The 25,397-nt window shown below is 40.6% G+C and overlaps 1 protein-coding gene across 1 annotated transcript in view; it reads right to left on the reverse strand.

The window, feature by feature from the left end:
* LOC122811165 (oxysterols receptor LXR-alpha-like) overlaps positions 1–25,397 on the reverse strand; it is a 516,654-nt gene that overhangs the window by 21,355 nt on the left and 469,902 nt on the right. Inside the window, exon 8 of the mRNA XM_044082826.1 lies at positions 23,017–23,111. Coding sequence (XP_043938761.1) covers positions 23,017–23,111 — 95 coding nt within the window. The remainder of the gene's footprint in view (positions 1–23,016; positions 23,112–25,397) is intronic.

Consider the following 25,397-nt stretch of genomic DNA (forward strand, 5'->3'; position numbering starts at 1 on the left):
CAAACTACCACATAGGTGGTAGTCCCCTAAATATGGAAGACGTAATAAGGGATCTGAGGGCCCAAGTAGATAGCAAACTCTCCTCTGATAGTCACATCGCCAAAGTGGTTAGAAAATCCTTCTACGTGGCACACTTTATCACAAAAGGGTTCTCATCCAGATCAATAGAGGTCATTGTGCCCCTCTACTCATCGCTCATCAGACCCATCATACAGTACAACGCCCCATTTGGGATGTATCTTACAAGTCACCTGCAACAGCTGGAAAGACCACAGAAGTATCTCACCAAGAGGATCACTGACCTCAAACAGATGACCTATGCAGCTCGACTGAAGAAACTCCAGTTGTACTCGGTTGTATACCGCCTACTCAGAGGTGATCTCTGCCTGACATACAAGGCCATGTCCAACCTAGAACTGATGGACATGCTCCATCTAAAGAAAAGCTTATCCCCTTCTAGCCACATGCTCTAGGGATCTAAACCTCACCACAACAATAAATAGGACATGTTGGAGGGATAGATTCCTGTCACAGAGACTTCCCATGCTTTGGAACAAGATTCCAATCTACATTAGGCAGAGCTCCTCGCTAACACTCTTCAAGAGAAACCTTGACGAGTGGATGGGAAACAGAAAGTTTACCCCGGGGATCACTTCAGTGGCTTTGCTGGACAGAGGCACAGTGAACTAATCTAATGGGGTGGCAAAAGCCTACACATTCTGGCTAGGATTATAAATGCCTTTGGGCAGATAGCCTAGTACCTACCTATGAACCTATATGAGAGGCATTACTGTGAGGAGAGGAGTGGAGTGTAATAGGTGAATATATGAGGTGAGTTTTGTAAGGTAGTAGAGAGGATTTGACAGTGAAGTATGGGTAGGAGTACTGAGGTAGTACTAGTGAGGTAGGGGTAAGAGTGCTATGGCAATAGCCAATGAAAGAGGTGAAGGAAGGAGATATGTGTTCAAATTAACATGAGGGGCAGGCAACTAGAAAGGCAATTGAGTTTAAAAACACAACAGCACCAGAGTGGGGGTGGGGGTGGGGTGGGGAAAAAACTTAATTTCTGTGTGACTCACAAAAGACACAGCTGTGCTTTCTTTCCTAGTTTAAATAAGCAATTAATAGCAGAATACAAGTAAAACACAGTGTAAAGAAAATGAATCATGATATACAAAACAGAAGAAGAAAATAAAGCAAGCAAAAACAAACTAGCCTTTCCCTCACAGCAAGTTGTGGCACAGTCTGGGTGAGCTTTTCCAGTAAAGTGTTACATGTAAAACCTATTTGCTAATACTTGCACCTATTAAAGTCTTACATTCTTCTTAGTGACTAGAGCTGGTTCATAGTTTCTGGATCAAGGTTGATTTGGAACCCAGTACCTTCCATCCTTGAAGTGGAAATATCCAGCACTTTTTGTGAGGTGTGAAAAACTCCCCAAAACCCATGGAGAACAAGCAAACTTCAGATAGTAATGAACAGTGCCATCTGAATGCATGGGTGCACTGGGTAGTTGCCCGGGGGCCCTACAAGCATAGTGCCTTATGCTAATTTATGTATGTTGCGACTTCTGTCAATAAATAAATACTGCACTATACTAAATTTTAAATATCTGAAGAATTATGAAAATTATGAAAATTATAAATATTACAAAGTGTTGTACAGTAGAGCACTGATCATTTGAAAGGTCAATTATTCAAATGCAGCCTTCCTAAAACATCAATTATCTGAATGCAGCAGCAGTCTTCCTAAAAGTTGCTTCTTTACGTACTCTACCTGTTCTTCCTACCACCCTGAATTTAATGTTCCGTTCGTTGTTGCCTTGCTGCTTCCACAGTTCCACTTCAACAAGTAAGTGTCACCTGACTTGTGTGTGTGTGTTTGTGTAAAATGCCCCATTTTCATTTTTAATCCTGTGAGCGGTTGTGTAGGTAGAGGCCCCAGTGCACTGCTTTGCCCAGGGGCCAATAATGATGTTAATATGGCCCTGGTAATGAAAAGTCAAGAGTAAACCTGAACTTCATGGCTGTAAGGTGAAGACCTTAACCATTACTGTGTCCTCTTTCCTTTGTAGACTTCATTTGGGTGTAGAGGTGTAGTTACATTGGTAATTTAAGGTACGCAATCTGAGCTGATAGAAAAAAAAAAGAACTGACAGAGTGGGTAGGCATTTGACAGTAAAAGGCAGGTCGGAAATTAAAGTATGTGACCAGTAAATTATATACTGCCTGGAGTATCTCAGCTGAAGATGTTATGGTTGCTTATGGGCTGGACTGACCAGGAGGGGCTGGTAATATGGACAGATGACCGGAATATGTTTTTTGCTTCAGATGGAATGCAATTGGGTCCTCATGCAAATAACACACCCGCATAAAGGAAATTCATAAATAAATACAATGGTAATGGTGGATGTACAAAAACAGGGAATTAGTCACAACTGGTATACATTTATTTTTCATGCAGTTTTAGGTCATACTCAGTTAAATCACAAACTCATGACAATTCTGTTCTCAGGCTGCCACTATCATTCTCCTTTCTAAATGAAATATAAACTGCTGACCACTGTAAATATAAAACTATAACTGTCTACTAAATCTATATGCTTCCTGTACCTTTGCTTGTATATTCCCTAAACCTGCAAAGCTCTGCTGATATTATAGCACATATCTAATGACATACCAACAATGCTATTAAATTCACTGTATAATCTTAATTTACTGTATAAAATACTTCTGCATTATCTTTCTAATTCACTCTACAGTCTTAATTCACTGTATAAAATATTTTTGTTCTATTTGCTCTGATATGAGGCTGGGGCTTGTCTGAAAAAGGTCAGGTGACCAGCTCACTTTCCAGATTAACAAATTATAAATAGATACTCTAGAACTAAAAAAAAGGCAAAGGAATATACATATTTGATGGATAGAATGCACACCTAGTGAACAGTACTTTCAGAGCATGCTCCATTACTAATAAAAATACACTTTAATACAGCTTGCACTGGTGGCATGGATGGATAACACTTTAAATATAGCCTAGATGACCAAGGTTTGATTAGTAACTTGGGCTCCTGATAGCACATGCAGGGAGGATGGGCATGCCCATCGGGGGCAGGGGGGCTATCCACTCAGCTTGCACTGTTCCTCTAATGACAGGGCCATGGCTGAGAGTGGAGGAGGTCCACCGCGATGTGTGGAGCAGATATCAGGGAAAGACATTTCTGTGGCCACCTAAGCTAGTGACAGTAGCTTCTGTCAGCACATCTGTGGAAACACACATCACTCAGCCAAGGGGGCAAAGGAGTCTCTTGATGTAAATCAAATAGTCTTGTCACCATTAGGAGGAAGATTAAGCCAAAATAAAAGATATGTCATCATTGAGATGCTGGCAGGTGGGAGTACAAAGCACCTTCATAATTATCTGGAGGAAGATCCCCCATAAAGGATAGTGTCTGACTGAGGGTTGGTTTGATGGTCGGCAGGCATGGGCTCAAAGTAATTTTGACAGTCATTGGAGAATGGACTTACATTTTTGTCATTTACAGCAATTCAAGTTGAGTTTTGAAATTTCAAGACTTATGATTACTTCCAGAAAAATGAGCTGCTATCAAAACAGATTTAACAATATTCCTGACAGAAAATGTTCCATCTGTATTGTTCATCTTCTTTCATTCATCACTGATGGGTTCGGTTCCGAGCCCTCGGAACCGAGTCAGCCTATTACCAAGCTCGCGCCAGCCAATAACTCTTGAGCTAAGCTTCTACCCACAATGCCCTTCTCCCTGTTACCTCAGATCGAGTTTGCCCATGATAGACCAGGAAAGCAGAGGCCCCTTCTGTGCAAATGCCCTAAGACACCACCTGGACCCAAAGTATCCCCCAGGAGCCTTTGGACGGGGAAGGAGAGTGGGAAGTGATGAATGAAAAAAGATGAACAACACAGATGGAACGTTATGGTAAGACATAACGTCTTTATCTGATGTTGTTAATTTTCTTTCCATTCATTACTGATGGGACAGAATCCCAAGCTACCTTGAGATACATGAGTGGCCCTTATGGAAGAACGTTCCTGAGCACCATTGAGGTGAAGGCAGCTCTTCCTCTGGAGACCACATCCAATTTGTAATGGTTGATGAAAGGGTGGGGTTTAGCCCAAGTGGCTGCTACGCAAATGTCATCCATAGAAGCTGTGGACTGGAAAGCTACCAATGTTGCCATAGATCTAGTGGAATGGGCTTTAACCAGTGGCATAGGTTCTGTTGTGGAAGAATAGGAGAAGCGTATACAGTCTCTTAGCCATTTCAATAAAGTAACCTTGGATACAGAATTTCCCATTCTAGGTCCAAAAAAGGAAATGAAAAGCTGATCAGACTTACGCATAATTTTGGTTCTGTCTAAATAAAATCTCAGTTGTCTGTGCACATCCAAGGAATGTAGGCAGTACTCTCCTTTATTAGAAAATTTAGGAAAGAACACTGGTAGGTCAATGGACTACTAATGGTCAATGGATGGAGAAGTTAGAAATAACCTTGGGGGAAGAAAAATGGATTCGTCCAGAGTGATACTCTGTCCTTGTGAAAAACCAAATAGGGTCTTTTAATGCACAGTACCTGTAGCTCTGAAATCTGCCTGGCTGATGTAATGGCTACCAAAAACAAGGATTTCCAAGACAAGAATTTCAGGTCACACTTCACTGCAGGTTCAAAGGGGGCTTGAGTCAAAGACTGTAGAACTAACGTGAGGTTCCAAGGCTCTATAGGTTGTCTGACAGGGGAACCTGATGTGTGAGACTCCTTTGAGAAAGGTTTTACATAAATGAAGTGAGATAAGAGGTGTACCATCCAGCCCATTATGGTAATTCGAAATTGCAGCCAGATGTACTTGTATGGTAGAGGCTGCGGCACCCTCCTCAAAAAATTTAGACAAGTATTGCAAAACTGCGGTGACTGGAGCCAAATACGGATCTAGCATGTTATCCTTTGATCAGAGAGAGAACCTTTTCCATTTGTCTTGATACAGTCATCTGGTGGATGGTTTATGAGAGGCCAGGATAATATCCTGAACAGGTGAGTTGAGATAAGTCTGCCTGGCAATTAATGGAAGTGGAGAAACAAAGCTGTCAGCTTGAGACTGGACAGATTCGGGTGGCACAACCCTTGGAGGTGAGCAATCAGGTCTGGAAGAGGGTCCAGAACTCAAGGCGGGTATACCAGATGAGGCCAAAATAAGGGGAACCAAACTTGTTGAGGCCAAAAAGGGGCTATGAGGATCACTTTGCATTTCAACCAATAAGCTTTCTTTAGGAACTGTGGAATCAGAGGAATGGGGGTATAAGCATAAAGAAGTCCCGTGGGCCAATCGTGAATCAGAGCATCCCTTGGGGACTCTCCCTTTGGGGGGAATAGGATAAAATAGCTGCTGCACTTGTTCGATGGGGAGGCAAAAAGGTCACAGCACAGCTTGCCCCAGTGGCTAAAAATTTCTGCTGACACATCGGGATTGAGGGACCACTCATGGGGCAGGAGAATACATCTGCTCAACTTGTCCGCAATCACGTTTGAACTCCCCAGAATGTGTGTTGCTATCAGAAAGCAGTTGAAAGCTATTGCCCACTTCCAAATCCTAATGGCCTCTCGACACAAGGGGTAGGACTTGTTTCCTCCTTGTTTGTTGATATACCAGACTACTGACATGTTGTCTGACTGAATTGCAATTGTTCCAGAAGGAAGAACTGGATGAAATGCCTGCAATACTAACAACACTGCTCTCAGTTCCAGAATGCTGATATGCAGGTTGGCCTCCAAAGTGAATCATGTGCCTTGGACCATCTTTCCCTGAAAATAGCCCCCCACCTGATCAGAGAAGCACCCGTGGTCACAATGGCCTTGGGCTGAGGGGACTGGAAATGGTGACTCCAAAGTTCTGTGTCTGGCCTTATCCACCAAAGAAAGTCCTGTTTGTAGGAGTTGGTTATCTGGATTTGGAAATGTAGAGACAGAATATTCAGGAACCACTGAGAAAGAAGAAGCCGTTGGAGAATTCGCATGTGCAGCTTGGCAAGAGGCACCATCAGGATTGAAGCTGCCATGGATCCTAGTGCCTGAAAAACTTCTCTTTCTGTGACTTTGTTCTGACAGTGTATCACCCGGAGTTAAAGCCTCAATCTCTGGAGCCTGTGAGCTGGGAGCAACACCAGACAGTTCGGGTGTTGAAGACTGCTCCAATAAATTCTATCTGCTGGGTTGGGACCAGGTTTGACTTCTCCCAGTGCACAGTTATCCCTAAAATCTACACCAGAGAAAGTGTGTATTGCAGGGCTGTTACCAGAAGATCCTTGGTGGGGGGGTTGAGGAGTCAATTGCCCAAATATGGAAACACCCAGAATCCTTGTTGTCTCAAGTGAGCTGTGACCACTGCCATGCATTTTGTGAACACTCTGGGGGCTGTAGAGAGACCGAATGGCAGGGCACGAAACTGGTAATGATTGGCTCCTAGCCAGAATTGAAGAAGACTCCTGGAGCGCGTTGTCCATTTTGATATGGTAATATGCATCCCGGAGATAAATTGAACACATTCAATCACCCTCTCTCAGAAACGGGAGGATGGACTGAACCGTGACCATCCGGAATTTGGATTGGGTGACAAACTTGTTCAAGTTGCTGAGAGTCAGAATGGGTCTCTAGTCCCCTGTCTTTTTTGGCACCAAAAAGAATCTTGAGTAAAATCCGGATCCACATTGGTCTGGTGGGACTGGTTGGATGACACTTTTTTGGCATAGCTTTTCTATTTCTGAAGCTGCCTCTTCACTCTGACTAGGTGGAATGTCGGGAAGTTTTGTTGGAGGTTTCGGATAAGAAATAAGGGGAATGGTGTAACCTCTGGTAATTGTACTCTGCACCCAACGTTCAGTGATAATAGAGTGCCAGGCAGCTTGGTGCAGAGAGAAATGACCCCTGACAGCTTCCAGAGGCAAGCAATTGGGCAGCTCTTCAGGAGTGCTGGTAAGACTGTCCAGAGAAAGAGTCTCTGGAGCCTTGGTTAAGTGGACCCCCTCTGCCTCTATAGGGCATCTTCTGGAGTTGTTACCCCCTCTGCCTCTAGGGGTATCATCACCACGTGCAGCACGTAAAGGACCCTGAGATTTTTTAAGCCACATCTAACCACTCCTCTGGATCCTGGAAAAGCAGCATTGAGGATGGGAAAAATGAAGGTCTATGGCAGAAAGGGTCTTACTGTCCTGCTCACACCTGACCAGCATGTCCTCCACTTCGGAACCAAAAAGGGAAGATGCTTCAATGGGAGCATTCAGAAAAGAAGACTTGAAGGGATCCGCAAGGTCACAAATGTGCAACCAGGCATGACGCCTCATAACAATGCCTGAACCTGCAGCTCTAGCTGCCCCTTTAGTTGCATGTGAAAGCAACCTCATGGATGAGTTGGAGATCGATTCCAGGGTAGCAAACTGCAAGGCAACTTTGTCCCATACCTCATCAGTCACCTGTCCTGCAAGTGTTCCAGACAGATCTGAGATCAAGTCTCTTTGGAGCCTTGTAAAATGTGCCAGATAGTTCAGGGACCGAATGGCAAAGGTCACTGATGCAAATACTCACTTCTTCAATCTGTCCATGGCCTGGGACTCCCTGTTGGGTGGGTGGACAGCAGGACTCTCTTCAGCTAGATCCTTTTTCGTGGCCACCACCACCACCATAGCATCAACTGGTAACCCTCTGGGCCAGTGTGGGTTCTCCTTGGGAGGGGCAAGAATTTTGTCAAGTCTCCAAGGATCACCTCAATAGAGTCAGGGTTCTTCCACAAGTGTTGCACTATGAGCTGGACTAGCTCATTGGCAGGGGGGGCACCCATGAGGTAGATGGCTGGGCATGGAAAACCTGCAGGAACACGGACTCCTCAGAGGAAAGGTTGGAGGGCTTCCAGTCACCCCTCTGCTTTAACATTTCAAGGATGTCTCCAAGGGAGGCATCATCAGAGGGTGACCATGGGGACCCTTCACCATCATCGTAATCCATGTCTTCTGTTAGAGACTCCTCAGGTGAGTCAACGTGCTTCCTCTTGCACAATCTCTTCCATGGGGGCTCCTCAGTGGGGGCGTCCAAGGAAGACTCGGAAGAGTGAGTACCCTGGACTGGGGTTTCCTGTGGCTTCCCTGCCCGGTGTCCCGGGGAGGTGGTCTGTGGCAGCTGAAGCTCAGGGGGAGAAAACTGGGGTTCCGATGTTGGCGGAATGCTTCCAGAAGCGAGAACCCTCTCCATCATACAGAAAGCAGGTTCACCTGAAGAGGGATGGGAGCCCAGAACCGAGAAGGACAACCTCGGAACCGGGGTCACACCCTGCTCCATCGAACCCGCTCTTGAGGATGGAGCCTCAAGCTGGATAGGAGCAGACGAGGCTACCAGCACCGAGGACAGAACCAAAGGACTACACGGAACCATGCCCCAAACTGAGGAGCTCACCCAATCCCGAGATTGAGGAAGGACCAGTTCTGCAGGAACCGAGGACCAAAGGGACGGACCTGGAACCTCAGTGATGTCCACTACAGGCACCGAGACAGGGGGTTCCAAGAAGGACGTTGGAGCAGAAGGCTTCGGAACCGGACTGGTCGAAGGAAGAGAATAGGATGGAGTCCATGGAGAGGGCAACCCAAGTCCTGTCGGAGGATGGGTCTTGGAAGGCATGGGTATCCCCCTGGCTGCCAACAGCTGATCCACAAAACGCACCACATCAAGTTCAGAAAGGCTCCTGGTGGATCTAGTGGATACTCCAGATGGGGAGTCAGGTCAATCTAAGAATGGGCTATACAATTGGGCTAAGAACAGGTCTATGGACGGGGAGTATCGGGTCCGTGGTGCATGATCTGCCGGCACCGATGTCTCGAGACAGAAAGAAGTGAGTTCAAGTCCAGTGTTGCCGTAACAGAGATCGGTGCCGAAGAGACACTTGGAGCTGAAATGGGATGTTCAATCACCACTGCAGAGACTGGCATCAAAGGCGTGCACTGTGCCGAAATGGCCACAAGTGCTGAAGTTGTAGCAGGTGTGGTGAGGTCAATAGTTGGTGCAGGAGGAAGCATCTGAGCCGGTGAAGAAGTCGGCACCGATGTAGCAATAGTCAAAGTGCTTGGAGCAGACGAGGATGGCGCTGAAGAGGCAGGCTTATGCTCCGATGATAATGTCTGAATTTTTGGTTTCACAGACTTACTCTGGTTACCCGAGGGTGAAGAGGGAACTGAATGGGGCTTTTTTTTACCTTTCATAGGAGGGGTTGAGACCTCCATTGCAGAAAGGGCCTCTGAAAAGGGAGATTTTAGAAGTCCCATCAAGATTCATTTATTCTTGCGCTTGTTCAGAGTGTGTTTGCTGAAATTCTGGCAAATTCCACAGGGAGGCTGCACTGAAAGGTGGGGCACCCCTAACAATAAACGCAATCATCATGAGAGTCGCTATTAGGAAGTAAACCATTACATGAAGTACAGTGTTTGAAACCAAATGTACCCTTCTTATCTGACATCTTGAGAAATAATCACAACAATTCAAACTTCAGAAGCAGAAAGTCTCATTTCCTAAGACAGGAAAGATTTAAACACACAGAAAAATATAAACAAATCCAATATCCAAAACACACCAGTAGAAAGAACAGAGAGGGAATACCAACTATAGTATTCAAGGAATACCACAAGGGTAGAGAGAAAAGGGCCATGCCAGCAATGGTACTGAAAAGGGTTACCAACGGGTAGAAACAGACAGAAAAATATCTAACACTACTGTAACTCGACAGGAATAAATTGTAGCTCACAAACCTTTTTTAGAAACAAACTAGTTTGAACACAAATATCAAATAATTTTCAACTTAGCTGGCAGCTCGGCTGAAATGTGGCTTTACTGCTATGCAGCAAACAAGATCTGAGGTAACAAGAAGAAGGGCATTGTGGGTCGAACCTTAGCTCGAGAGTTTTTGGCTGGTGCAGTCTTGGTAATAGGCCGACTCGGTTCCAAGGGCTCGGAACCGAACCCATCAATGATGAATGGAAAGAAGATTAACAATATCAGACAGGATGTTATTGGTATATAGAGAATAAAGACTATACAGGATAAAACTGAAAAAAAATGTAATACATAAATTTGAACTTACTAAAATATCTCTCAAATTAAGGGACTTTGAGGCATTAGGGTAGAGACAGCAAACAGCAGGTGCACTGCTTAATAAAATAACAAACCATATGTCAGGGTGATGGTATTACACACTGCTGGAGATATATTAAATTGTGTTGTTAAGAGTTTTGTGAACAGTCATATACAGCAGATGTCAAACAAGCTGTTAAGAAAGAATAATTAGTTTAGTGTGTTATTTTTGTGCCTTTAACTATTCTCAGTATGTTCAAGGAATCTCTTTAATGAAAGAGATTACATTACAGGAAATATAACAACAGTTGGCTGAACTGAGTAACTGAGTAAGAGTAAATGAAATCGCTCTCATGGCCTGCCAGTAGAAATCTATCTTATCATTAAAGAAATACTTTAAAAAAGACAATATAGTCTAGCCAACTATATTCATAAGTTTTGTAAATCAGCTGAACCAACCACAGTCCAGAAGGAAGGCTATAACTGGTGTCATTTCGAAACCTGGTAAAGTTGTGCTTTAGGTAGACGCAGACTGCCCAATATCAGGTCTCAACCACAATCATAAGATTTTCACCACCCTTTAATTAAAAGACTGGCAAGAATACTTTCCTATTAATTAACTTAAACCAGACAGGACTTGTAAATGGCACGACTACTGCTGATAATTTTTTACAAACTTGCTTGTTAATAGCAGATTCCACTACAATGATACACTTTACTAAGTAGCGAGGATAGATGTATATAAAGCATATGAAAACGTGAGCTGACAGATCTCCTTTCAGCTATAAGTGTATCTGAAATTGCTTGAGGGGTTTATTAAATTATTCTATTAATTTATCAAGGGGCTACAGTTGGAATAAAGGGGAGAGGGAAGAAACTTTCCCAGGTATTTAGGAAGGGGTAAGAAGCAAGGATGCCTACTCTGTCCACTTTTATTTACTCTTTATTTGGAACTACTTGGCAAGCAGGCAAATCTCAACTAATGGATACAGGTTGCAGACATTAACATATAAGATTTCTCTGTAAACAATTAATATTTTAATATACTTATCTAATCCAGAACCATATTTGGCTAGTATTTCTCAGAAATTAATAAGACTGGTAAGTTACCATGTTAACACACAGGAAAACAAAAGGGATGCACAGATAAATGATATTCAATCAGAGACAAGAATATCCATTTTTGACAGAACCTAATCACATAAAATACATAACTTAAAATCAGCTGATATATCTGATGGATCCATGAAGTTCTTTCCTGGAATTTTAGGAAGGTTAAGGATTGTTTTTAAGAATAGAAGGGAATTCACCTAGATATGGCACAGGACAAAAGTGGTTTGTGCTCCTTTGGATAAAATTTACTTTACAAGGTCTTTCTCTTGCTCTAGCTGCAGAGATTTTGGTAAATTAAGGAAGGCTACACCTGTATTTATTTGGACAAGTTGAAAAAAAAATGCAGATTTTATTTGGGGAGAGCAACGACACCCGCAAAAATGGCAGAAAAATTTGCAGTTGTAATTTTTGTGATTGTTAGATGAACCTCTCCCACTCTCTCAAAGGACAGAAAGAATATTCCTTCCAGCAGGCCAATCCTTCAACAATTCAGGTTCACCCCAGAACCCGAGTCATTGGTGTCAGAGATGGTGAAATAACTCAGAATGTTTTTGGAGCACAAAAGTGTACAGCATTCGGTGATCCATGGCTGGAGAACTGGTTGAGATGGCAGCTACACAGACGTCTGTGGAATCTGTACTACTTCTTTATTTACTCTCTTATTTATAGAAAAAAAATTAAATGGTCTAAGAGAAAACAGACAAATGGCAAACTAAGACACAAAAGACCTAAAATGTAATGTAGAAATTAAAATGCGCAGGCATGGGTTAGATTCCTGTAACCTATACTTGCATACTTTATGACTCTTACCACCGTTAATGAATTATCACTTAAGACATAAACAAACATTATTTATTTATAAAAGAAAATCAGTCAAATTAACGTTATTATACATCATGTTTCTTTTATATCTATCAAATATATCATATAATTCAACATTATATTAATTTCTCAAGCCATCTTCCTTTAAATCTCACTCCTCCTCCAAAACATTATTCTGCATGTATTCTCACAATTTCCATTTTCTTATATGTAATTTGCTCCTATCCTTTTCTAAAGATCCCACTTCCAGTTCTTTTATATATGTTACAATATTCAGTACTTCAAATACAGTTGGTTTAGACTTTGATTTCCATTTTCTAGTAATTGCCTTTTTTGGCAGCCAGCAGAATTAAACTTAACAAGGGCTTACATTGCCTAGGCAATTCAGATCCTGTATCCTAGCTCAAATAATAATTTCCTTTGTTATACCTATTTGCTTACCCAATATTTCTGACAGAGTACTGTCAGTGGCGGCTGGTAACTTCAAATCGAAGGGGGGCTGCAGGAGACAGCTGAATGTGTGGTGCCAATGGGAAGGGGTGCGACCAACTAGAAAAGGGAGGAGCTATCCTCAAAACCACAAATACTGGAACTTTAATTAAATACGCTGCCCTGGGTGCCAAACCGTCATTATAAGAGTCCAATCAAGACAATGTGAAGTGTAGAAGAAAAAAAAATTTCAATGCATTGGCTGCATGACAACTTACTTAATATCTAGATGGAAACAAAAAGATTGTGAGGCATGAAAAAATAAATTACTTTTTAAATACATTACTGGATTGCCAGTCAAAATCAAGTACAAGACAAACAAGCCACACTCATCTCAAACTACTTCTCCTTGCACTGCAGTTCTAATTATAATTTATATTCATCTTTATAAAAAGTACCAAGTAACATGCTGAAAGTAGCAATGATACCCCCCACTTGTAAAAATTTTTCTTATCCAAAAAAGACCTGCTGCCTGACAACTATATACTTGTTTCATTGGGAAAACATGATCAAAGTAAAAAATGAACAGCAAACAAGAAACAAGCTCAAGATAATTTGCTTAAAGGATTACTGCACAGGTTATGGACCAGACATGATAGATTGGCATTCTGTTTAGTTTATGAGTAAAGCCTGCAAAGATGATGGCAAGGATCCAACAAAGTTAATGAGCTTAAAATACTGTAATCCTGTCCTTTATTACAAATACTGTCATATGCATTTCAATACCCAAGGCTTATAGTTATCTAGTTATGTAAGTATTCTCTGCATGGCAACAACAAAAAGGCTTTCAATGTTCGTAATTATTTAACAGTAAGCTTACTTGCATCTTACAATCTCAGACAAGCTTACCTGATCGTCATGAAATCATTGCTACTTAAACATAGAGCAACAGGCACTTTCTGAATAATAAGAAGCATAATCAACAGTATAAAAATATGTTAGAAAACCAGAACGTTCTGCAAAATCAAGCAAGACAGATGAAAAGCCACTGTAGTACTTGTCTACCTTGGATGGGAGGGGGGATACTCTGCACAGTTACACTGCATAACTGCTTCTTGCACACATCCAGAGGCACTACATGGGGGAGTGGGATGCAACAAGTATATCACAACTTGAAATGTCTCTGGCTGACTGCAATGGCCCTGACACATTTATCATACCTCTCAACCTCAGAGCAAGAAATCTGGACAAAGTCAAGCCCCAAATTAAGGACAATATTTAAATATTGTTCCTATAAACTTTCTAATAGAATAGTAGGTCTTAGTATGAATTTTCTGAAGGGTATGAAATCTGAAACTGAAATGTCTGCCACTATTTTCTTTCTTCAATCTGTAATTATTTGCCACTAATTTGCCAGAAAACCATAATTTTATAAAAAATGGACCAAAAATGTGATGCAAAAATATAAAATAGCCACAGAATACAGCTGGGAGCCTGTCAAAGAATGGACACTTTTTAATACAACGCTGTTAGCCTGAGCAGCTAACAAAATAAACAAAACTACATGCATTTCTGAAATAAAAGTAATGTATAACTCTGATTATTACAGCCATTTATTAATTGTAAACCCTCCATGTTTTCTTCCAAAATTGACATTTTGCAGAGGGATTAGAGGGAGTGCAACATTTTGAGCCAAAATTGGGGACAGTTGATAGGTTTGGATATGCCTAATTCTATAAAGCAATTTGCACGTACCTCTCAACCTGTTAACGCAGGAAATCTGGACAGCGTCAAATATATTGGGGGAATATACAAACAGTACTAAAAATTGCTCTTGTACAAACTTAGTTGATAGAACAGGTCTTGCTTTAGCATGTATTTTTCTGAAGGTTATGAAGTCTGAAACTCAATGTCTGTCAGTATTTAGTGACAGAATTCCTAAATGATTTTCCAGAAAACCACAACTTTTATGAGGAACAAACCAAAAGGAAGAAGCAAAAATGTATTCATTCTGTTAAAATCTGGACAATTGAGAGGTATAGTTCAGATCAGCCAGGGCTGTCTGAGTTTGCCATCCTTCCCCCTCACAAAATCATGGCTGAATGGAGCCAACCCCTGCAGCCATTCCAATGTCCCATTACTTGGCTATTTTGCCCCATTTACCATAAACACTGCAATGTGCATACTGCTTTACTTCTATGATGATTTGGATTTTATTTGAAAGTTTTATTTTGTATTTTACAGCACAAACAATAAAACATCTGCTAAACAAAGCAATGTAGTCTCACAATGAAAATAGACTTAGCATTAAAACTCTGCCCTTGAAACTCACATTCATTGAAACAGCAGTGAAATCCACATTCAAAGAAAATACATTTGGGTAGTATAAAGATTAAGTTTGGGCTGTTTTCAAATTATAGGCCCCTTGTACACACAACACACATGTGTTTTGTGATACACCTTCCTGATTGTATTAAATTATATTCATTGTATACTACAGTACAGTTGTTAGAGGGTGTTTTAAATTTATTGTTTTGAACATTTTCCCAGTAAACAATTAAACAAAATGCATGCACCAATAATGACAAAACTGCCCGATTGAGAACATTTCCATCATAAAAAAGTCTCCTCAAACTTATACAATACACCAGTATCAGTAAATATGCACAATCTCTGCAGAAGTAAGTCATCTAAATAATACCACATTAAAGAGATCTGTAACTAATGAAGAGGTTGCTGCTAGTTAGTATCCTCGCCAAAGAGGACATTCTCAGTATGGCAGCATCCACCCCTTGTGGGAGTAGAACCCACAGCCTTCTACATCAAAAGCAAGTACACAACCTGTTGTACTATTAACAATACAAGCAGACTAAGTATAAGCAGCACTAAACTTCTCTTCCACTGCAGCTCTCAGCTCCTTGTAAAATCTACTCAGTAGTCAACTCTATCTCAACTTTGCAGCACAAGACATCTGGAAAAAGCCAAAATTTATTGGGGGGACAAAAACCCCAAAGCCAGGAACACAAACATTGCTTGTATAATCTTGGAAAGTTGGTAGAATAATATGCTGTGTTACCACCATACATTTTACTGCCAAGTCTTGAACCCAGGTCCCTGTGTATAACAGTCAGAGCAACATACCACTATGCCAAATCAGCTCTTTGTGAAAGAGAGGAAGACTGAAACTTAAATGGCTAGCATTTAGTGAATTCAGTTCTCACCATAGCTGTCAACCTCTTAGCACAAAACACCTGGACAAACCCAGTAATGGGGGAATACAGCCCTCAAACATATTCAGTGAATTCAGTTCTTGCCATAGCTCTCAACCTTAGCACAAAAAACCTGGATGAACCCAGTAATGGGGGAATTCAGTCTCAAAAATATGGACAAATTTCAAATATTCATCTTATAAACTTCTAGAATAAAAGGTTTTGTGTTACTATGTACTTTCTGAAGAATATGAAGTCTGAAATTCAAATGCCTGTCAATTTTATTTATTTAACATTTGTTAACCAGGAAAGTCTGACGGAACAAAAAAACAATTTTCAGCAGAGGCCCAGGGAGAAATACTGCAGACATGCCTTTGTAACATGGGAGGACACCAGAGCAAACCCACACAAACACAGGGAGGAGATGCAGACTCCACACAGAAGGCACCCTAGCCAAGAATCAAACCTGAGACTGTGAGGCAACAATGCTACCACTGCCCCATCAAATATCTCAGAATTCAAGTATTCAGAAACCACAGATGTTAAGAGGAACAGAACAGAATTCAGGCTCTTGTTACCTGCACTCAAGGTACCGGGTTCAAGCCTGATCTCTAACCACCACCATGTTACATGTGGGGCATTTACACACACACAGACACGAGAGGCAGTACATATGCATTGTTTCTTACACCTGCAGTGACACAGGCTTTCATTCTGCATTATACTTGGTTTCCATAATGGCCATTATTTGAAGCTCTCCTCAGTATGTAGAATACAATGTTGTGTCTTTCGGCTTATCCCGGTTAGGGGTCGCCACAGCGCAACTCCAGTCCGCTAATGTTTGGTAGTGGATTTTTACATGCCGAGTTACCAGCCCTGGCGCACAACCTTCTACAAAGGTACGCCCATTCACGCATACCTCCACACAGAAGACACTCTAGCTGAGAATCGAACGGGACAACGTCTTGCTGTGAGGCGACAACACTACCGCAGCACCACTACTGCAATGGTCTCTAATACTTTTGTTAAGTTATTCTTAGAGCTTGAGCAAAATTACTAAATATTTCATCAATAAAATGATATATATTTTCAGTCGTAATATGCCTTGGCTAAAATGCCATGCTTTTAAGTTGTTAAAACAGTGGGGTCAAATTCAGAATAGTGCTGCATTCATCTCCCTAAGATCAGCATTGTAGTCATATATGGATTTTAAGGTTGACCTCTATATTATCACTGCCTGAACGTTTCATACTAACATTTCAAAGAGATCTGATATATGGCTTTTTATACAACTGTATCAAATGCAATCATACCTCTCAACCTCCTTTTTCTGCAACAATCTGTACAGTTGAGAAGGATAGATGCAGTAGTTCTTACGTCTTCATTGCCATAGTTTGACAATTTGCATTATATTCTGTTTCCATTGTGGGTGCTACACTGAACAGCTGCTCGGTATGCAGAGTATAATAATGACATAGAATGATTCTTTACTAAGTTGTCATTACATAAGAATTAAAATATGGAATTATGGGTTCGACAATTTAGACTCATATATAGTAAAGTATATTACAAAAATAAAATTGTGCCTGCATCTTTATACCTGGAATCATTAGCTAAGTGTATTCTACAACAGAGGGTAATGACATTACGCTTCGGATTTTTCTGTAATATTTCTTATGGTTACAGAGATATGGTCACATATTGTTAAGTACCTCCAGTGGTCTTATATGGGTGCTTGGTTTGTAGAAAACATGTACATTTTGAATTTTTCAGGCTGACAAATTCAGTATATATCTGAGTCATAATTTTGTGTTGTTACAACATCAGAATCAAAAATAATTTGTCTTCAACTGAACGAGTTGTATTTTCTGGCCTTTCATAAATTATAACGAAATGCATATAATTCTACTTGCTTTTTCAGTCTTGCACCTATGTAAGAATGTGTTGTCTGCTTTCCATATACTGTATTAGGTTATACTGTAAGAAATAAAAGTGTCACAATCCATGGGTTGTGTCTTTTAAATTTTACATTGATACTGTCATTCAAAGATAGTGTGAAACTGAGGGCAGAATGGCCCTTGGAATCCATATACAACAATATTATCACACCAGTCAATTGAAAACAAAATCACTTTTCAGTTCTTGTTATTGTATCTAATCAATACACTATCAAAAACATAACTATAGTATATGATGTTGTGATTTCAGTACAGAAAAAGCATGTGTTCCTGTAAAAAAGTGATCTTTTTATTGTTTTAGTGTTCTGAGGCATAAAATTGACACAACATTGATTTTTTTACTGATTAAGACACAATTAATCATTTGCTTTTGAGGGTGGGAGCTCAGTCCCAGAGTGTTTTAATTATGCACATAACATCTCCTAAAAATAATGAAGAAATGGTGAACCATTCTGTTGATAGAGGCATTTATATATAAACAGTAAAAAGAGCCCACAGTTTGGGCACAGTCCTTAGAAAATGGTTGTTTGCTAAGGGGGTGGGGGAAAAATGTAAAATTCCAACAAACATCATGTGTCAGCACTCCTAAGTCCCTTTCAAATCAGAGATATAAATCAATATGCATATCAGTGGATGTTTGAACAGGGTCAGTCACTACCGTGTTGTATCATTTTGCCCACTGAAGAAGTCATCACCTCTTCATCACTTAAGTTAATGAAGTCAACTCGCCAAAAAGCAATCCAACCCAGAAGAACTGCAAGGTATAGAAGGAAACAATGACCTAAAACAAATAAAGGATAAAAGCTCAGAGGAAGACTTCTCCACTTTACAAGTATCTAGCTTTGTTATATGTAAAACAGCCAAAGACAAAGATTTCAGTTTCATGTGACCCATCTTGAATTTTGATGTTTCTGTGTTACATGTGTGAATCTGAAGTTACCTCTAATCCAGGTAATGGCTGAAAGGGTCTACAGACTTTTCTGACAAACAAATAAATAAGAGCTACTCTCATTCATGAAACAAGACTTCTGATAGTAAGCTATTAGTGGGCTACACAGATCCTTTCAATTATCTTATAATACTTAAAATTTTACTGAAAATGCTGCCCTTCCTCCCTAGGTGACACAAGTTGAATATTACACTAGTATTAGAGTTAATGAAAAAAAAAGACAAAGCACAGCAATACCCAGCTATTGCAACTTCCAGAAATGTTTGAAGCTGACAACTTTTGCAGTTGACTTTCTGCGTCTTTGTTAGCACAGAAGCACACAGAATGAATATTAATTCTCTAGCGGTAGAATATACATCAGATTACCATGTCTGTTCAATGTTCCAATACATCCTAGAGTCTGTAGCATTTGTGACCATATCTGTCTTTCCACAGTCTTCAGTGTCTCTGCCCAAAGAAAAGGACATCGGTTTCCACCCTGTGTAGCTCCGTGTTCTACCATTAACCCCCTAGTCTGTATCTTAGCAACCTGTACATTACTGCCACCCTTATTCTGCCATTCTTAGCTGTTACAGCCATAGGGTTCATTTCACTCCCTCAAAATAGCTAACACTAGAGATACAGATAATAATGACAGCTGTCTTTCATCTTTAATCAAGTGAGTGACAACACACACAATACTGAGACTTTTTCTGTAGTACATGCACCAAAACTAAGACTTTTAGACTTTCATTTCGCATGAAACCAAGAATTTCATAATGAGTTTAAAGTACATGGAAAAGCTTAGCAATATTTTTAAGCACCTAGAGTAATGACTTTTCAAAACTTGAATGTATTTACCAACAGTCAGGAAGTGAGATATGATATGCACTATAACAAACTTTCAGCAGGACTGATTTCAGCAAAGAAAGGATATCCTGGAATGTCCGAGCTCAGGAGTTACATTATACTGTATAGTCCTTCCTTAGAATCTCCCCCTCTATCCTCCACTGCTGTCCCTAATGGTGTCATCAGTGAAATGGCTGCTTCTGTTCTCTTTTCTCCTAAATATGTCCAAAAGGGACATAATAAAGACTACTGGAACCAAGACCAAACACATGCAGTACTTAAGCAGACACTTTCCATGGAGGTGGGGGTGGATGGGTTTGGCACTGAGGGGGGTAAATGGGGGGACTTGGCAATAGGGGTGGTGGATGGGGTGGTTTTGGCAATAGTAGGTGGATCTGGCATAATAGTTAAGATCTTTACCTCATAAATCCAAAGTACAGGGCCTGATTCTGACCTAGGGTTACTGGCTAGGCTTAAAATGACACTTGAGGGCAGTTAGCCTAATATTTACTTATGAGCCTATTCATGGCCCTGTCCTTCTAGTCACAGCACTTTGTGTCTTACCATTAAACCATAAAACAATCAAGATCCTTATTCTTGTTTTGCTACCCATTCCTTCCAGTTTTCCTAGAAGCCAGCTGTGTGGGATCCAGTCAAAAGCCTTGCCAAATGCAGAAGAACCATATTTACCAGCACTCACCTATTGGTGTCTCTTTTAACACACATTAAAAATACATCATGTCTGAATGTCAGGTTCTTTGGTACATAAACTATGTTGACTGATGTTCTGGATAAGGCTGTCCTATAGGAAAACAAGAAGTCTTTCCATCATGATTCCCCACATGACTTTCCTTGCTACTGCTGTTCCAATAACAGGATTGTAGTTCTATAAAATCCTCACCTCGCACCATACAAGGCTGCCACACCACTTGCTACCTTCCAGTCCTGAGATGTTTCAACAGTGACCACTGATCTATTAAAATCCCTGTGTCAGAAATCTGCAAGCAAATTGTACAGAGTTGCAAGGATACTGGGAAGCAATCCAACTAGTTCATGTGCTTTATCCTTCTAAGTAATTTTTCTCTCACTCTCCTCTCTTTCTATCCTGCTTCCTATCCACTTATCACCCAACCCTTTCCTTGCTGTCTTCATAAAGGCTGAAGCAAAGTATGCATTCAGTACCTCTGCTTTCCTCCCAGTTATTCAGGACCTACATTTTACCTTTTTCGCACCCTGAACATATTTATTCTCACCTTCTTTCTTTCTGCTATATTTATAAAGAGGTATGTTCTCCCTCCTCTAGACCCTTTCTGCCAACCAACCTCCTTTCAGTTTGTGCTTCTGCTACCCTGATGTCCTTTGTTAACCTTCTGCTTTTCTCTGTGTACTGTGTGTGCCTCCTCCACATCCCTTTACATGACTCATGTTTTCACTAATTGCTGGTCTCACTTTTCCTCTGCAACCATAATGACTTTTCCTTTATCCCCTTCTTACCAAACTTTTGTCCATTGCCATCAGTACTGCATCTCTGCCACATTACCATAGCTTGCCTACACTCTCAATTTATCCCCATTCCCCTTCCTCCTACAATTCATCGCTGACCCTCCCCCAGCTCAACATAATCCACTTCCCAACAATTCACAACTCTTCCATTGCAGGTCTGAATCTAACCATTCCTACCACTTCCAGTTTGGTCTGTTACATGTTCTAGCCAATATAATAATTTTGTCATACAATGAAGCGATGTTAACACTGCCATTAGCTCTCTATAAGAAGTTGTGGGCCATTGGCCATACCTAAAGCTGGCCTAGTGTACCCTTAAAGTGTATGAATGACAACTGCTGTAACTGGTTAAATGAAATTCACTGAATTTCACACACACAGCCAGTAAAATCTTGTAATTTTTTTCACCCATCAGGTTGACAACATTAGATGGTTAGCTATGAATAATAGTGGTTCTCAGTGTCATCCAATGGACCCTAAACCTAAACATCACTTTCATCAAAACACAGTTCATGATCCTTGCATACATCTCCTCATCCTGCCTCTAGGTATTGAAAATATATTTAAAAACACTCAGGAACAGAGACACTCATGAAGGCAAAAGGCATTACACCAGCAGTAATACCTGCTTTCCCCAATAAAACAGTTTCAACTTTGGCCCACCGTATTGTGCACCACTGACTGTAAGGGATCAAATCTAAGTCTAACAGTCTAAGAAATTTTAATACCATTTAAAATATAAATAAAATATAAGTAAACACACACGCGCACACACACACACACACACACACACACACACACACACACACACACACACACACACACACACACACACACACACACCCTACCTTGAACCAGAGCCAAGCATCCATCTACGAACGATCTGTTCAAAGAGCCAAGTATCCACTGTTCAAATGAAAAAATAATCCATCTGATTGACTCCCTGATGGTCCCATGAGAGAGGGCATGTCCTTCCCAGCCTTCAAAATAATCCAGCCCACGAGAGAGAGCACGTCCTTCCCAGCCTTCAAAATAATCCATCCAGCCAATCCCTGACCTTAACGGTAAGCACGTCCTTCCCAGACTGTGGATGTCACAGTCCGATCCCTTTCCAGTCTATGCAGTTATACCTGCATAGAAATCTGGGATATCTGCAGCGAAATGTTGAGCAGTCAATTCGGACTGCTGGTGGGATTTTGTGCACATGCTTCAGACTGCTTCACCAGCAGTCTGACATCGGGAAAATGGCGAGTGCGCATGTGCAATGTTCGGGACTCGCGATTTTTTTTTTCATTTCTTCTGTTTTCATTTTAAGTTTAATTTTACAGCTAGGAGGGCTGCAGTCCTGCAGTCCGATAGCACGAGCCACCCCCTGAGTACTGTAGGGGTTTTTGAAGTCTGCCACCTCATTACACTTCCAAAACATATGTTCCCAGTCACCTCTTTCTTCCCCATCACACCTCCAACATTTTCTATCTACAGAAGGAAAAATTCTTTGGCATCTGTGTGAGGTATAAAAATACCTATGCAAACACTTCCAAGCTTAAGACTTTGTTGCATACTTGGCAGCCATACATATGTCCTCCCATGCATACTTTATGCCTCTTAAGAAAATGAAAGCTTCCTAGTTGTTTCCAAAGACAAAATAATTAAAGGGGATCACATTTTAAATAATTGTAGTATAGCTCTATACCATTTCTAATTCAGGATGCTATCCCATTTGTAAGCCATAATTCCTCATTCACTGGTCTAGGTTGTGCTTAAATTGGGTAACAGATGTACTCAGCTTCATATAGATGGGAAGCCTGTTCCATAGGAGGGGGCAGTCTCTGGAACACATATCTGTCTCTCTCCATTATGTTCTGTTTAAGTTACAGACAAAATTCAGACTTAGAAAAATGGAGCTTGATTCTTAGCACAGATTTCATACTATCGTCACAGATGACATACAAATGGATTCCCTAACTAAAAGTCAGCTCTCCAGATCTTTCAGTCATTTAATCCATGGGCAAACAAAATAAATCACTAGCCTTTTTTACTGCAAACACTGTCAATGCTTTTGTAACTCACATTTGGTCTTTTGATGCAGACATAGGAATTCAAGGCATCAATGTATGGCTGCTGAAGCTTCTCCACCAGCTCATGGTCCTGCACATTTGGGCGATCTGTATAACAAATAAAAAGCAGAATGCTTGTAAGACATACACCGGTATGGGCAATGTCATTAAATTAATTACTGAGTAAAGGCACTAGTGAAGAGATATGCATGAGGCAGCAGATAGCCTCTGTAAGTTAACATCAACATTTTATAAAGACTGTTACAACAGTTTCTAGTGTCACACTTAGTAAATTTTCCTTTCTAGCATATTGTCGCCCCACAATTAAAAGGAAACAGAAGTCTACAGTTTCATTCTACAAGGCTTGCACACCTGTTGCAACAAAAAATTAACCTAAACTCAAAAGCAAAATTGTGTGGTAATTGTCACCAGAAAAATGTATCTTTAAATCACAGTTGGGAGGGTGGCCTAATGGTTAAGGTGTTTGCCTTACAAACACAAGGTGCAGGGTTTGAGTCTCACAAGGGATAATTGGCTAGGCTTACAATGGCTCACAAGGGCAATTAGCCTAGTACTGAACTATGAACTATGAACAGCAGCAGCAAAATTGTAAAAAATGGGCCTATTCAGCTTCCAAAGATAGTACCAAAGAGTCAGCAAGGCGATTATTGTGATTCTCACAACATTTAACAGTTATTTTTTGGCCTGCAGAGAGTGCTTTTCATTTTTTCAACTTTATAATTAAACTCAATCTTTTGATCATATTTATTTTTAACTCTTTTGTGTTGCATTCAATCAAACATTTTCAGTTTTTGTGAGTTGCATTCATAATACTCCCACACCATTTAGAGACACCTACTTGAAAGCTTCAAGGCATTCATACTGCCTCTTTATTTATTCATTCTGTGAAAATTAACTTTTCTGATGATTTTGCAACATAAGAATAATACTAGACAAGCAATCATGGGGACCATAAGATGCTTAGCCACGTACACCTCCAAGTAGACAAAGTAAAAAGTTCTTGACTCCTTTGTCAAGCAATTAATACTGCTTACATCTGAAATCAAGCAGAGCCTTACATGATGAGGCTAGTGTAAATTTGCATCTACCCATCAAGTCATCAAAATTAGTCTTAATGGCAGTGGCAGCTGGTGACTTCAAATCAAAGGGGGGGGGCTGCAGGAGACAGCTGAATGGGAGGGGTTAATGGGAATGGGTGTGCCCAAATAGAAAAGGGAGGAGCTATGCTCAAAACCACAAAAACTGTAACTTTAATTAAATACTCTGCCCTGGGTGCTAAACCATCATTATGAGAGTCCAATCAAGACAAAATGAAGTGTAGAAGAAAAAACATATTTCAATCCATTGGCTACATGGCAGCTTACTTAATATCTAGATGGAAATAAAAAGGTTGTGAGGCATGAAAAAATAAATTACTTTTTAAATACATTACAGGAATGTTAGTCAAAATTAAGTATAAGAAAAACGAGCAGCACTCAACTCAAACCACTTCTCCTTGTACTCCAGTTCTAATTATAATTTATATTCAGCTTTATTAAAGTACCTAGTAACATGCTGAAAGTAGCAATCTCTGTGATACCCCCACTTGTAAAAATGTTTCTTATCCAAAAAAGACCTGCTGCCTGACAACAACTACCTACGTGTTTCATGAGGAAAACATGATCAAAGTAAAAAATGAAAAGCAAACAGGAAACAAGCTCAACATACATTGCTTAAAAGATTACTACACAGGATATGGACCACACATGATAGATTGGCATTCTGTTTAGTTTGCAGGTAAAGCCTGTAATGAGCTCTTAAAATAATGTAATCTTGTCCTTTATTACAAATACTGTCATATGCATTTCAGTACCCAAGACTTATATGTTATCTAGTTATGTAAGTATTATCTGCATGGCAGCAACAGAAAGGCTTTCAATGTTGGCAATTCTTTAACAGTATGCTTATTAAACCTTACTTGCATCTTATAATCTCAGACAAGCTTACCAGATGGTCATTAAAGCACTGCTACTTAAACACAGAGCAACAGGCACTTTCTGAATAATAATAAGCATAAATCAACAGTATAAAAATATGTCAGAAACCAGAATATTCTGCAAAATCAAAGACAGATGAAAAGCCATTGTAGTACTTGTGTCTACCTTGGATGGGGGTATAGTCTTCACATTTACACTGCATAACTGCTCCTTGCCTTGCTTGGACACATCCAGAGTCACTACATGGTGCAGTGGGGTGCAACAAGTATGTCACAATATGAAATGCCTCTGGCTCACTGAGATGGCCCTGACACATTTGTCATACCTCTCAACCTCAGAACAAGAAATCTGGACAAAGCCATACATAGAAGTGGGACAAAGGCCCAAGAATAAGGAC

The sequence above is a fragment of the Protopterus annectens genome, chromosome 9.part0, assembly GCF_019279795.1.
Source record: "Protopterus annectens isolate FY-2018-M chromosome 9.part0, PAN1.0, whole genome shotgun sequence".
NCBI lineage: Eukaryota > Metazoa > Chordata > Ceratodontiformes > Protopteridae > Protopterus > Protopterus annectens.